Here is a 15,533-nt window from a genome sequence, read left to right on the forward strand (position 1 = left end):
ATATATATCTATAGGAAAATAAACAACAAATAACTACATAAAATAGCTCAATACAAGAATATTAGAAAAAAAACCTTAGCATATACTATGAATATAATAAGATATAAACATAGGGTAACATATAGATTAGACAAGAGTGCAAAGTTGTTGAAGTTTTAAAAATGCAATGAGGTAGAGTAGGAGTATAAACCAGTCTCGTTTTCTTTCGGGAGGGGGGTTGAATTTTGTGCTCCACCCCTGACTCACAGTCACATTTAAGCAGTGTCTCTTTCCACTGTGAAAGTTATTCCCCAGCCGAAGGAGGAGAGCCAGTGACAGCCCACTCTCTCCTACCAACAACCCCAATCTGCTTTTGAAACAGTAGTCGGCGTGCTGAGGCAAGAGCTAACCTGTATCTCTCTCTCTTTCTCTCTCTCCCTCTCTCTCTCTCTCTCTCTCTCTCTCTGTCTGTCTGTGGGACATCGAGGCGAAGGGGAGAGCTCACAACACAACACGGCGGTCCTCCATGGCTCTGTGCAACGGAGACAGCAAGGTCAGTACCCGCTGCTCCGGTCCTCCTGTGTAGCCCGGTTGACTTCATGTTAAGACCCCGGTTACTGGTGTATTCCCCCCCTCTGTCGGTTAATTACGGCCTGTGTGCACCTCCGGGGGGGAAGTTGGAGAGCATGTAACGTTACCACCAGCAGCAGCAATGAGTATGTGGTTGTGTGCCTGTTGCAGCGTTACATTAACATGTTGCTCATATAGCTGCTAACTAGCCAGGCAGGATATCTCAGTTATGTTAAGCAGAAGTCATTATTTTACATATTTATGTTTTAAATGTGCTTGCTTCCCTGTTATGGTGGATCCCCTCTAAACCCTTCGCCTCCAAGCACCGCGTGGGTTTTAGCATAGCCATAACCTAGCCAGCTGCTAACAGGCTAATGATCACCGCTGTTTATACTGCCCGTGAGCTAGCATGCTACATAGGCGTTAGCCGGGCAGTCTGAATTTGTAACTGGAAGTCCTGCATTATGATTTTAGATTTTGGGAGGTTCATTTGGGGAAAGTGACATTGAGCTAATTAATTTCACTCACTTGAGAGCGGACGTTAACTGTCAGTTTGCTAACGTCGTCACTAAGCTAACTGTTCTATCAGCCAACTTGCGGTTACCGGTCTGTCAACCGGAGACACTACAGCTGATATGGTAAAGTTTGCTTTAAAACGGTACAAGTATTTTACTTAATGATAAAATAGTAATAATCGTACGTTTAATTTGTACTGCACTTGTGTATTGTGCTGCTATGATTGACGATGGCTTGTTTTTTAGCGGTTATACTCCACTTCAGATAACAAATCGGAGGTGAAGATGTTTTAAGAAACATATATACGGCGTAGCTAAGTGTTTCCACTGAACACGTGGGATCATGTTTCTCTTCCTACTTTTGTTTACGGGGGCAGACTTATTGTTTGTAGTTCATACACTGAAATTCCATTACTTCAGAGGACATTACATTGACTTATTTTCATTTCCTGGAGACTTATCCCAACCTTTACCATAACAACTACTAGCTATAACCCTAATCCTTAACCTAACCTTAACATAACCATAAAATATACGCTATAACCCTTAACTTTAATCCAAGTCTCCACCCTAAAATGAATGATTAACGTTAAGGGAGGCAAGTTTACAACATGACTATGTAAACAGATTTACGTCCCCACAACATGAGGAATATCTGGAGCACACACAAACACACATAGTTGTGTCTTAGCGTTGGGGAGACGCAGTAGACCCTGCTACAGTTTGAATAACCTTGGATAGTATTGAAATAGATCTGTCAAACATTCTCACTAATAAGTTTTGACTAACTTGTGGGACTCATGTGATTCCACTGATGAGCTGAATGGTTGCAGCACGTTTCACAAGAGTGGATGTCTGTCAGTAGTGGAGCTCACATGTCCGTAATTATGTTAGACCTTATTGAGTCACATTTGCCACAGGGAGGTCAGAGGTGGAGCACAGTAAAGTCCACTTCCTACCCCAACCAGCAACAAAGACAGTATAATGACTGTATTTTTTTGTATGTGTGAACACTTCTCCACTTAAAGCAATGACAATGTGTATTTTTCTGAATGTGTCTCTCCACAGCTGGAGATCAGCAGCGCAGAGCAGAATGGATCATGTGAGGGGGCAGTGGCGATCCTGGATGCAGGGGCCCAGTATGGCAAGGTGATCGACAGGCGGGTGCGAGAGCTGTGTGTGCGCTCTGAGATCCTTCCCTTGGAGACCCCAGCCTTTGCTATCAGAGAACAGGGCTACAGGTGAGCAAGAAGCATATAAACCAGAAATGTATTGTTTTCTTTCTTTTTATAGCAGTGTTATGACACTTTTCTTCTAATATTAAAGTGTTTCATGATACATTTTGACTTGATTGTTTTCTCTCTCTCCCCCTCCTTAGGGCAATCATCATTTCAGGAGGCCCTGCCTCTGTGTATGCAGAAGATGCACCCTGGTTCGACCCTGCCATATTCACTATAGGAAAGCCCGTCCTTGGGATTTGCTATGGCATGCAGGTATCTATTTGCATGCATACACACACAGTAAAATTCTGTAATGGGCTTCTTTTAGAATGACTAGGGAGACTTTCGCTCATCCAGGAGGCTTTTGTCCAAGAAAGCATGTGTGTTACATGCTTTCACTCTTGAGTAGCTACACTTTACTATCACTCTACTCCAGGCTGCTGTTCAGCTCCCCTGGGCCAGCTGGGACTTCACCAGCTTCTTCAAGGGCACTTTGACACTAGCTGAGGGAGACAAGAGTATTACTCGTTCACTTTTCCCAGCCAGCCTGGAAATTAAAACCAGCAGCCGTCCGTTCTCAAGCACATTTCTCTCAACCACAGGCAGTCTTAGCATGTCTGGAATCACACTAAAATGAAGTCTGTGTGTGTCCAAGTGTTAACTCTGTGCTGTTTGTGTTACAGATGATGAATAAAGTTTTTGGTGGCACAGTGCACAAGAAGAGTGTAAGGGAAGATGGAGTGTTCAGTATTGGACTGGACAACACTTGCTCCCTCTACAGGTAATGTGGTTTCTCATGTGGACAATAAGGAGTTTGTTATTACATTCTATATACATATCAGTATACAAAGTAGTTGTGATTGTTGTCTTGGAGCTGCATGTTCTTGCATATTTGTGCATTTTCTACCTTACAACTAGAAATATTTGGCAAGATAACAGACTGAGAAGAAACATACTGAGTTTGTGGCCAGAAAAACATGGCCTGACACACAGCATAGAGAGAGAATCAGTACATGGAAGACAGAATCGCTCCTACAGATCAACTAGGGTTGGGTGACAGAACAAATGGATTACAAGCTTCTAAATGTAACATCCAGTATATCCATGTGAAATCTCTTGTAAAGCCACAGTGGAACATTGTAGGTGATTTATGCTCTGAAAGAAACGGTTCAGGCATTTGCTACCCATGACTGAAGCTCAGTATTGTTGCACTGTATTCTGCATCTGATCAGCTTCTGTGACCTGATTACAAATTTCAGCTTCACAGTTTTTTGCATTGTCATATATTGTATTTTTATAGCTGCTACTAACAGAATCTGGTGGCCACAAGTGTATAGTATCACAGAATCTGACAGGCTGGAGATTTGTGCACAGTAAAATAAATCACATTTTAACTACTGATGGTGCTTACATTGTGCTTTTAGGGCTTATTGGCATATGTTTCATCTGACACCTTGAATGCTGGTCAGACAGAAACATAAACAAACTTATTTAACAGATCTAAATCAGCAAACTATCATTCTATGTAATCATCCTGTCACCCACCCTAAAAATGAACCCAAAAAAGTCACTTACAGATCTGTGAATGGACATTCAGTACCATCTCTTTCTTTTTAGTAGCTGACAACATGTTGTAGACATTGTGCTAAGCACAGCTGCTTTTTCCCAGTTGCATATTTTACTACAAGCACTACAGAAGCTTCCAATCAATTACATATTTTCTCTGGTTGTTGGATAAAACTGCAGAGTCTTTTATTACCGTCTACTTCTCTCACTTAACTCACATTCACACAGTGAAAACATGGACTGTACACATAACTATTCTATGTCATGTTATTTGACATAACACATCTTCTGACGTCTCTCTGATTGTTCATCTCATCAGAGGCCTTCAGAAGGAGGAACTGGTCCTGCTGACCCATGGAGACAGTGTGGATAAAGTGGCTGATGGCTTTAAAGTGGTGGCCCAGTCAGGGAACATCATTGCCGGTGAGAAACATGCAAGATAGACACTGTGACCCTGATTAAAGTTGCAATAAACAACATTCAGCCCTGCTAGATGTCAGCAAACAACTATTTGCTATGTAAAGATATAGTGAAGTAATGGCGACCTGGGCGGAGAATTAAGTCACATTCCTTCTGTGAGCGTTATAATCTGACCTTCTCTGTTCTTTGTTTTGGATGCTGGTCTGGCTGATAGTGCACGTGAGCGTGCATGGTAGTGCATGTGAGTCCCTCAGCGTCCATTTCCAACATGGCGGCCGCGGCACAAACGTTCTCAAATTACAGCTAAACAGTTCACAAAATATTATTATATTATATTATTATATTTCTGAAAACATCTGAGGCGAGAAATAGGCAATACAACAGAATCTTGATCCATATTTGATCAGTTCAGGGACCGCTTTCTTTTTTTCCCCAACTTTATTGAGTAAATCATATGCACGTTTGTTTTGGTCTGACAGGCTGATGCTGGTTCTAGTGTGACACCTAGTGGGGCTGAATGTCATATATTGCACCTTTAACATAACAACATTAACAAAACTAAGTTGTGGCCAAGTCCCCCCCCCCCTTCTGTTACTCAGAAAGCCTATGTGTTGACATCCAACACAGCCTCTGAGACAATTGATTACTCTGTATTTTTAGATTGTGTTTTCACTTTCATCTGACATCTTGGTTTGGACGAATATTATAATTTAAATCTATCTTGACTATTATTTTCACAAGGCATTCAGAAGAGGGTTTGATAAAAGGCAACTCAAACAATCCCCTCATCATATCTGTTTTTTTTTTTTTTGTGTGTGCTTTTACCAGGGATTGCCAACGAACAGAAGAAGCTGTACGGGACACAGTTTCATCCTGAAGTCGACTTGACAGAGCGAGGCATGGAGATGCTCCGTAACTTCCTCTTTGAGATCGCGGGATGCACGAGTAATTTCACCGTACAGAACCGCCAACAGGCCTGCATCAATGATATCAGAGAAAAAGTAGACAAGTCTAAAGTGCTGGTGAGTGAAACTGCACAAAGTGTCATGAATTTGTGTTGTTTGTGATGGCATCCAAACCGTTTTTATGGCAGAAAGATGGCTAAAAATGGAAGAAAACAGTAAGCATGTTTTATCCTGTTACATCGGTGGTAATTTGACTGAATGTGTAAAGCAGCGGTGCTGAGTATGAAGTGTGGAAGCCACTCAGGAAGTGGTGACAGCAGCAGTGGTGGGAAGTTAAGTAGAACCAATTAAACTGTCAAATTAAACAGTTCTGTCTGAAAAGTGGTAGTCGACTCCCTGAGCGCCTTCAAACTGGGCTTCATCTCAGGGGAGTGTGAAGGCGATAAATGAGCGTAGAAAACAGGCTCTACGAACAGGATTTATATTTAAAGAAGTACATGTAGCTTCTGTTTCTTGTTCCTCAACTAAAGGTTACTGAGGGTTACATCTCTTACTAGCTGTTATGTTCTTATTGAGCTGCAGCATGTTCCTGCGGCAAGTGTTGCATCTTGGTTGTGCGAGTCCCAAGAGTTGGTAGTCGGCTAATTAGATGTAAAGCAGTGTCAAAGCTGTAATCATCTCTTCCTTTTTAATGGAGTTCATGATTTAACAGCCTTCCAGCAGATGCAGCATCAGATATGTTGGAGACAACATGACTAATGCAATGACTCCAGCTTCACACAGTAGTGAATTTATTTCTCATGATGTCCTCAGGTGCTGCTGAGTGGCGGCGTGGACTCGACAGTTTGCACAGCCCTCCTCAACAAAGCTCTGAACCAGGATCAGGTGATTGCAGTTCACATCGACAACGGCTTCATGAGGAAGAGAGAGAGTCAGAGTGTGGAGGAGGCCCTCACCAAACTGGGCATCAAACTCAAAGGTAGAGGGTCTTGAATGAAGTAGACTAAGACCTTACTAGGCTGAGAAATATATTTAGCATAATGAACAAACTTAAGTTAGAATCACTCCATGAGGAAATGATAGATTGCTCTTGTAATACTTTGCTGTTGTAGAAATCAAGGTATAACAGAAATAAATAATGTGAAAACAATTTGCAGATAATGTTTTAAGAATCATACTTTTAATTGCACTCAATATATGATGGTTGATTATCATTATTACAGTTTGTTGCAGCCCTAGATATAACAAGATACTGAACTAACTATTATATTTACATGTATTTTGTCTTTGATGTGGTTTGATGTACATTTTTGTTTTGCTCATAACCCAATTCTGTCTCCTGCCTTCTTCTTTCTCTCCTCTAAAATGTTGCTCTCTCCAGTGGTAAATGCAGCTCACACTTTCTACAACGGAACGACAACACTTCCCATCTCTGAGGAAGACAGGACGCCCCGGAAGCGCATCAGCAAGACCTTGAATATGACCACCAACCCTGAGGAGAAAAGGAAAATCATTGGAGATACATTTGTCAAGGTCAGTACAAGGTTTTAGGTAATTCTTCTATGGAAAGTGCCGTAATAAAGTTTTTTTTAAAATCACACATTAATTTGAGACTATCAGCTTGCCCGCCTACAGCTTGTATACTTTCAAACTATATAAATACACAACACTATACAGTATATTTGACAGTATACCTGCTTGTTTGTTTGCCCTTGATTCGCTAGTTCAGTGTTGTGTCTGACTTTGTGGATTGTGTTGCCTCACAGGTGGCGAATGAAGTGATTGGAGAGATGAATCTGAAGCCAGAAGAGGTTTTCTTGGCCCAGGGTACCCTGAGGCCCGACCTCATTGAGAGCGCCTCTCATCTCGCCAGTGGCAAGGCAGAGGTCATCAAAACACACCACAACGACACCGAGCTCATCCGCAAACTCCGAGATGAGGTACTGCACACACACGCACACGCCTACACATCTTGTAAATTTATTTCTCTGATACATTCTGCTGCTTCAGAGTACGGACATGATACTCAGTATATATGTAAATCCACTGTGCCTTTCAAAATTGTGAACGCATGCATTTATACCGTATGTCACCCCTAGAGGCTCACTAGCTGTCTAAAAATGGAGGAAGATGGTGCCACAATGTCGAGCATATTGTAGAAAAATCAATAAATAGCTGACTTACTAGCTGGTATTGACTGATTCTACTGATAGTCATGAAACACCAGAACTACGGTCTTTCATTATACGGCACAATATACTGTGTGGTGTTCATCCACCATAATTACACATAATTACATTCCAGCAGACTCACACTTTCGTCACATCACCTCTGCACATCTTTTTCTCACTCACTGTAGTCGGAGTGGAGAATATTGCACAGTACCTGTACCTAGCAGAACACCAATTCTTGGCATTAAAAAAAATTAAATGTCTAATGAATAAAGGCCCGTAGCGGTTCGGCATACACTGAAGTACCCTGAATCTTTTACCAGAAGGTTAAAAACAGGAAATTGGAGCACAGGATATAAGTGGTGTCTGATAAGATTACTACCGCTTTGACAGAGATTTTCTTTTAAGCCCCAGTTATTGTCATAGCAGTCTGCACCAGACAAGCTATTTGATACTTAAGTTGTACAGATTATTAAACCGTGCTGTTCTTTTGTACCTTATCATGCTTTCAAGGACTTACAAGTGTAATTAACTTCTGCTCATCACTGAAAACCAGAAAACTGTGTGGGGGAAAAAAAAAAAGTATTTGCTGTTTGCATACAAGAGCAGAGGTTTTGAAAGTCACGAAGAAAGCAAAACAAAAGCAGAGCCATTATGCAGTACCTCTGAGTCACTGAAAAATAGTGTTATTGTGTGATAGTCTTCGCTTCCTATACTAGACACATATTTATGATCTCCACACAATCTGGAGAGCGTTCTTGAACTCTAGGAGGACAGCAAACACCGAAACATGATTGACTTTTTATTCAAAGTACATTTCTACATCCTTCACCCCTCAAATAGCTTCTTTATCTTAGAGAATGGTTCAGTATCACACTACACTCAAATAAGCACTGAAGCTGCTGTGAAGATAAACATTCACTCTTGACTATTATTTGGAGTTTCTGTTGTTTTCCTCAGCCTTTCTATAGAAATGCCCAACTGTGCATCTAAGCATATCTCTCTCACTCCCTCACTGTTGCAATGCTGATCTCACTTGTTTGTGGTCCTCCAGGGAAAAGTAATCGAACCACTGAAAGATTTCCATAAAGATGAGGTCAGAGCGCTGGGGAGGGAGCTGGGTCTGCCGGAGGAGATTGTCTCTCGACACCCTTTCCCTGGCAAGTACATAAACACACACACACACACACGCACACACACACACCTATGATGTGACTGCTCTGACAAAAACGTATATAAGTGATTTGCATCAACATAATGCTTAAAGATGCTGGTGTTTGATCTGTTTGTCAGTGTATCGTTTCATCATCTGTCTCTCTTTCCCTCATGCGCACAGTTACATATTCAATTATATTTTATAACTCATCACTCCTGTACTTGCTAAGACTGCTCCTCCTTCTCCTTCACATGTAGGTCCTGGTTTGTCCATCAGGGTGATTTGTGCAGAGGAGCCATACATCTGCAAGGACTTTGCAGAGACAAACAACATCCTCAAAATCGTCACAGACTTCTCTGCAAGTGTCAAAAAGGTCAGAACACTATAGATGTATATAACAAAAATTATTGACTCTAGCTGTCTGGTGTCCTGCATCTGTAGAGATACAAAACAACCCCCCCCCCCCCCTCCTCCCCGCACCAAATTGTATACGTGTTTGCAGTGAATCATGCACAGTTTGAGCACTAATTTAATCACTGCTGACTAAAACGCTCCTGAGTTAGTGTTGACTGTGAATTTCCTGACATCAGGTAGTAGTAGTAGTAGCAGATCCAAAAAAATCAGACAGATGCAGGACTGAGGGATAAACTCCCAGTCAACTCAAAGCATCACAAACTATTGGTGAGATGTCTTTAAGAAATGCACCGGGAGCATAAACAATGTGTCAACTAACATTTATTATGAAATGACACATCAGTATTTCCTGTAGATTTTGGTGATTTGGTTGATTTTTCTGATTTTATTTAATTTGCAGTGGCTGTTTGTAGCCAACCAATCAATACAGTGGAGGCTGTGCCCACTCACCAGAGGAGAAGACATTTGCTCTTCTTCTGCCTCGTTAATTAAATGGTTAATAATGTGCAACCTCTGCTGGTTCATTGGCCACATTACACAATAACCCACATTATTTGTTTTGGGTGTAATTCAAGTGATTTTAAGATTTTGTGTGTAGTTTCCACTTTGTGTGAGTTTTTCTTTTCCCAGAGTGACTAGTAAGTTCCTTTTTCTCGTATGAACAAAGAGCTATAAATAGAGCTACATGGGCTTTAGCTGTAACAAGAAAGTACAACTGAGGACTCAATAATTGGCTACACCATGAAGAATAGTTGTACACAGATAAATTATACAGGTTCAAAGTAAATTTCTACTTCAACATTACACATCATTTTTTTTGTGGCTGTATTAACAAAGCTAATGGCTGTACTGGAAAGGTCTTTATGATCCTGTGATGCTACATAGCACTTATATAGGTATGATATTAGACTTCACTTCATTTGTGGCGACGCAGTGAATCAGCTGGTGAATGACAAGTGTTCCCGAAATGACTAAAAAGTAGGTACAACATAGACAGGAGTGTATTTGTCAAACTATGAGGTTCACTTGCATATTAACATACCACCTCTCTGTCTCTCTCCTCTCCAGCCCCACGCCTTGCTGCAGAGAGTCAAGTCGTGCATATCGGATGAGGAGGAGGAGAAGCTCATGCAGATCACCAGCCTTCATTCACTCAATGCCTTCCTGCTGCCCATCAAAACTGTCGGCGTCCAGGTAATCCAGTTTGGATTTGATTAACTGAATGACAGTCAGTCACTCTGTGTCTCTGTGCTGACTGTTCACCGTCCATGTCAATCAATAATTATTACATCAAATCTTCTCTTCAGTGATTTATAACTCAAATGTATTGATCTGTAGTCAAACTAGTTTTAAAGTAGACCTGCTATGGGCCCAAGTAACATTTTAAAGGTTTGTCCAGATGTAGCGAGTTTGCTGCTAAGCTGTTGCATATTTGTGGAGAATCCTTTAGGGCGGCTGATGAATGCTCAGAGGCAGTGGAAGCTTGAAACAGTGTGTCTCACTCTTGCTGTTTGTCTCTTGTTGTGTTATATCTATAATTTAGTGGTTATCCACAAGACATGCCCATCCACACAAAGCTTCTCAGTTTCATATGTTTTGACCCTCTGAGGAGAAATCTGTTGTGGCACATGTCAGACGTTCTCAGCACCTCCGACGTCATCTCTGACGTGTACAAAACGTATATTCTGTAGAAATGTTTAAACATGGCAAAAAAAACTTTCCAATTGTAAAAACTGAGTTTCAGTGTTGCCTGGAGAGAACGACGGTCATGACTGCTTCCCCCACCCAAACATTACAGTCAGGCGGTGACTGTGTGCTGGGTGTGTTCTATTACTTCCTGTTTGAGTTTTAAATTTGGCCTAAACCTCAAATTGTGGGACAGACAGGAGACGGTAGACAAACAAAGTCGACTTTTACTGCCTGGGGAATATGTTGGAAATCTATTTATAAAAACGTCCCTGTTTATTCAACAGGAAAAACTAAATGTTAGGAAAATTACACGTGCCCACACTCATCTGTTTAAGGTTTTTTCTCCCTCATTTAATTTCATCTGTTGCTCTCTAAAGCCTGTTTTTATTAACAGCTTTGAGAACAGATTAAACTGAAGTTTCTGTCTCTCCGTCTTTCACTGTCCTACAGGGTGACTGCCGGTCCTACAGTTATGTGTGCGGCGTCACAAGTAAAGAATCTCCACACTGGGAGTCTCTCATGTTCCTGGCCAGACTCATCCCTCGCATGTGCCATAGCATCAATAGGTAACACACAAATCTTTCCTTTTTATAGTTTTTATTTTTCATATCTCCTCAGTAATTTGCCACATCAGACACTCAACATTGACGCAATGATCAGCAGCTCACAAACAGACCCATTAATTCATTCATGCTTGTTTTCTTTCCCTCCCAGAGTTGTGTATGTATTTGGGTCCCACGTGAAGGAGCCGCCTACAGACATTACCCCGACCTTCCTGACCACAGGCGTTCTGAGCACGCTTAGACAGGCTGACTTTGTAGCTCACTCTATTCTCAGAGAGTCTGGTAAGTGTCTGCGCCTCAGTGATTTCACACATTTTAAATTAGTGCTATTAGAGCATTATATATTTGGGATAATTTATGTGAATTTGGCAAACTCTGTTAATAAAATCTCTTAAGATAAATTTATCATATGTTGATGCCAGTGGTAATGTCTTATGTCTAGAAGTTATGAGTTGCAGAGATTTATTGAATTACAACAGAAAGCATAAAGTATAACGGTAGATTTTGATGTTTCTGCCCTCTGACAAGTCAATTTGGAAGAGGACCAAATAGCTTGCATTGACTGTAGTTGCTCACACATATAAGAGGGCTGAAGAATTTTTGTAGAGAAATTTAAGTGTGCCATCAAGTGGCCATATAACCTTTTGAATGAACAGTTGAATGTCAGCATATTTGTATCAGCAAGGGGAATTTCACATATTCCTGGAGACAAACTAGATATTTGTTTGAGAACATTTTCTTGTCCTCTATTGAGCAGATTTTTCTTTATTTAATATATCTGTACTTTTGTGCCTGTGACTGTGGTTACGCTTGATGTTTCATTGTGTTGATTTAAGATGTGGTTTACATTCAACATTCAACTAAAACAGCAAATTTGAAACATTGTCCATAACTTTATGCACATTTAAACAGCAAAGATGATGGAGAATCTAGTGTTGGTCCTTTACGCAGTGAAAGAGTAATTGATTTACCAGGTGATCCAGGTGAACACAAATATTATTTACTGAAGTGAGGAAATTAGAATTTAGGTATTTGTAGTGTCTATTGAACAGGTGCAGTGTGACAAACCTGATAAATATTTTCTAAACAGCAGAGAAGAGTTTTTCCAACTTTTTTAGTGATGACCACAACCCACCGTACAGATGAACAAACTAACCAAAAACATGGTTTTCAGATTCCGTCTTAGGCAGTGAAGCTTCTTTTTAACTTAAGGTTTGTGATAGCAGTAATAAACACTTTTCCTTCTCTCTGGCTATGTTTTTCTTTCAGGCTACTCTGGTAAGATCAGCCAGATGCCGGTCATCCTGACCCCTCTGCACTTTGACCGTGACCCACTGCAGAAGCAGCCATCCTGCCGGCGCTCCGTGGTGGTCCGCACCTTCATTACCAGCGACTTCATGACTGGCATCCCCGCCATGCCGGGCAACCATCTCCCTGAGGAGGTATATCTTCATTCAGCTCGGTTTGGTCTCAGTTTCTAGCAAGTTTATCAGGATCCCAACTAGGCTTGACTACCATTCCTTGCAGAAATAACTGATACTTTTTTAAGATATATTTAACATGTTTTGGTGGCTTTAGGGCTGACGAATTCTTTAGATTTTGTTAAATGTCTCAGAGAAGTAATCATCTGCTTATCTGTCTTCCCAGGTGGTGCTGAAGATGGTAAATGAGATTAAGAAGATTCCAGGCATCTCCAGAGTCATGTATGATCTGACCTCCAAACCACCTGGCACCACAGAGTGGGAATAAAACACAACATGACGTTGCACCGATAGGACACACACTCACACACAATGCACAAACACACTCAACAGATATCAGAGAGGGCTGGTGAACTCCTCTCCTTCTTTTCTGTCCTTCCTCCCTTCCTACTTTCCTTCTCCCCCCCTCCCCTCCTCTCCTCCTCCTCCTCCCTCCTGTACCTCCCCTTCCTCTCTTCAACATTCCCATGGAAGGCAGACCGTACTGTGACGGGCGCACACGCAAAGGCGCTACTACTCTGCTCTCCCCACCACTCCTCCCTGGTCTTAATATTTTTGGCGATAGGGATCGATTAATGTCGGTTATTGATAATATATTGACTTTGTTTCATTTCCATGTACAACAATTGTATTTCCTCTCTTATGATAAAAAGGTAAATTGCTGCTTCCTGTTGTGAGGTCGACTATTAAAGGCAAGTGGCCAGATGCTGTGAACGTACAGATAGTGGACTTTATTGTGCCTCAGGTTGCATTGTGGGATGAGCAAAGCATAAAAATAAGTAAACAGAAGTGTCACAAAAAAGAACAGTGGAAGGAGGGTTTTGAAAATCTTCAATTGTTTTCTGCCTTTTTTTTTTTTTTTTTTCTTTTTGGTCAAATGTTTTTGTTTTACTGTTGTAGGTCAATGTCCTCAGCCTAAGACTATCCTCTCTCTCTCTGTTCATTTTCACTTTCTGCCTGTATACTGTGCTATGAAGAAGGTTGTCTGTGCAAAGTAAAACAGACAAAACCTATGTGACCAATCAATGATTTTTAAGCTTTTTTTTTTTTGTTGTTGTTTTGTTTTGCCAAAAGTAGAATATGCTGTGTTGATATAACGTTCTGGGCTCCTCTGACGATCTTCTCCAAGCTACATTTGTTGACAAGAGGTGTTGACTGTTGCCGTCCCCATCATGGACAGCAGTTAACCAGCTGTGCAGGAGGCCAATATGATGGGTGACTTTGTACGTGCCTGTTCTATTGTTTTGTTTTGTTTTTTTCATTTGGTGTGATCTGACCTGGATCTTTCCAGAGACGAGGATATAACAGTTTCTCCTCATGCTGCAATATGTATGCTTTTTATGAAGAATAAACATGGCAAGAGGACTAACTAATAACAAAATTATAAGTACAGTAGAGTTTATAACCACAGTGTGTAAATTGCTGTCGTCATTTCAACATTATTTGGCTGCTCTTTTGCTCTGCAGGGGCGCTTTTTTTTTTTTTCTCACCCATAAAGCCTCTGTGCTTTATCAACAGAATTGTACATCCAGTGGAGACTTCACCTTATTAAGTGTTTTGCTCTGTAGTGTCACAGGTCAGGTTAGGAGTACTGTCAGTTGCCATCTCCGATGTAAATTCACTGTGTCTAAAAAAAGGCATTACTGGTTCATTTTTCTGTTCTGTCAAAACTAGTCATTCTTGTCATCTAGACCTCAGTGAATACAGCGCTCAGGTTTAACTGAGTTTTAAAAAGCGTATAAGATAGAGACATCTCACTTGGGCGTGGTGCTTCTCATGCCTCCGGAATTTGTCTCCGTGCCTCTCATCCTCTGTTACTCCCTCACCTTTAGTGGCAGAATATTCCCAATGCAAAATGAATGGTTTCCTTACTTGTCTGAACTGCTATGGTTATTAGTGTTTCTCCCTCTGTTCTGCCTTTTTATATGTGTGTATTTTATGTTTCATATGTCTCCATAGAAAACAACAGCTTGATAATAATAGACATAATTTTGTAGTTGGATTTAATTGCAATATCGATAAGATTAAGTTATGCAATTCTATGTCTGATGGGTTTTTTTTTTTTTCGTTTGTTTTGGGTTTTTTTGTTCAACAATGCTCATTCTCCTTAGTAACGTGCCTCAAACCAAGCCACTGCATGCAGTTTCAACTATGACATTTGTACAATGGAAAACTGAGCTTTAATAAAGATCTCCATGTGGAAACTTCCCACTTCTGCCGTGATCAACTTGTGTACTTTGCAGTTCACTGTACTGTATATTTGTTAGCTTCACCATCTCTAAGATACATCACATACAGGCTTCAGTGCAGAGACAGTGATTTAGATCTGAGAAGTGCATTGCTTTCATAACATGCATGTGAATTCCTAGTGCCAGTCCTTATAGATACACCATGCCAAAAATATCCATCCTTAATATTTATTTAGTCTTGTATGGACTCAATAAGGGGGGGATTTCCTGTGAAACAAACTGTAGTCTGAGTTTATTTTGCATTTCTTCCCTGTGCAGACTTATCTGTTCTGAACATTATTGTATGCAGTATAAGACAAATCATTCCTCTTGTTTTGTCAGTAATACTTCACTGTAAGTTGCCCTATTTAAAATGCATTTATAAGCAGTATGTAAACATTAGTAAATGTGTTTATAACACACTATAATGTAGTTATAAGCAGATATAAGGACATTGTAAGTGTTTATTAATGTACAGTATTTGTCAACAACTATAACTTCTCTGAAAATGTATTTTATACTTTTACAAATGTTTTACTATATTGTCATTCATTATCTGTTTATACAGCAGCATCCACTTATGGTTGCCCATAGGATGACTTATACTGTATCTGTAATATAATAACACTTATGCTTACTGCTACAGTATATTACAC

The 15,533-nt window shown here is 40.6% G+C and overlaps 1 protein-coding gene across 2 annotated transcripts; it reads left to right on the forward strand.

The window, feature by feature from the left end:
• The first annotated feature begins 279 nt into the window (after positions 1–279).
• Positions 280–14,860, forward strand: gmps (guanine monophosphate synthase). Of its 2 annotated transcripts, none has more exons than XM_067594403.1 (16): positions 280–532; positions 2,133–2,305; positions 2,443–2,557; positions 2,968–3,065; positions 4,170–4,273; positions 5,099–5,292; positions 5,989–6,154; positions 6,557–6,708; positions 6,942–7,115; positions 8,401–8,506; positions 8,760–8,875; positions 9,985–10,110; positions 11,056–11,171; positions 11,320–11,450; positions 12,438–12,610; positions 12,816–14,860. In XM_067594403.1, exons 1-16 carry the CDS (start codon positions 506–508, stop codon positions 12,915–12,917), a joined length of 2,073 nt encoding a protein of 690 aa, XP_067450504.1. In that variant the 5' UTR covers positions 280–505; the 3' UTR covers positions 12,918–14,860. The 2 variants fall into 2 exon arrangements, with proteins under 2 accessions (XP_067450504.1, XP_067450505.1); XM_067594404.1 differs by lacking the exon at positions 280–532 and adding an exon at positions 1,060–1,187.
• Positions 14,861–15,533: the final 673 nt, after the last annotated feature.

This window comes from Thunnus thynnus, chromosome 7 (genome assembly GCF_963924715.1).
Source record: "Thunnus thynnus chromosome 7, fThuThy2.1, whole genome shotgun sequence".
NCBI classification, from domain to species: domain Eukaryota; kingdom Metazoa; phylum Chordata; class Actinopteri; order Scombriformes; family Scombridae; genus Thunnus; species Thunnus thynnus.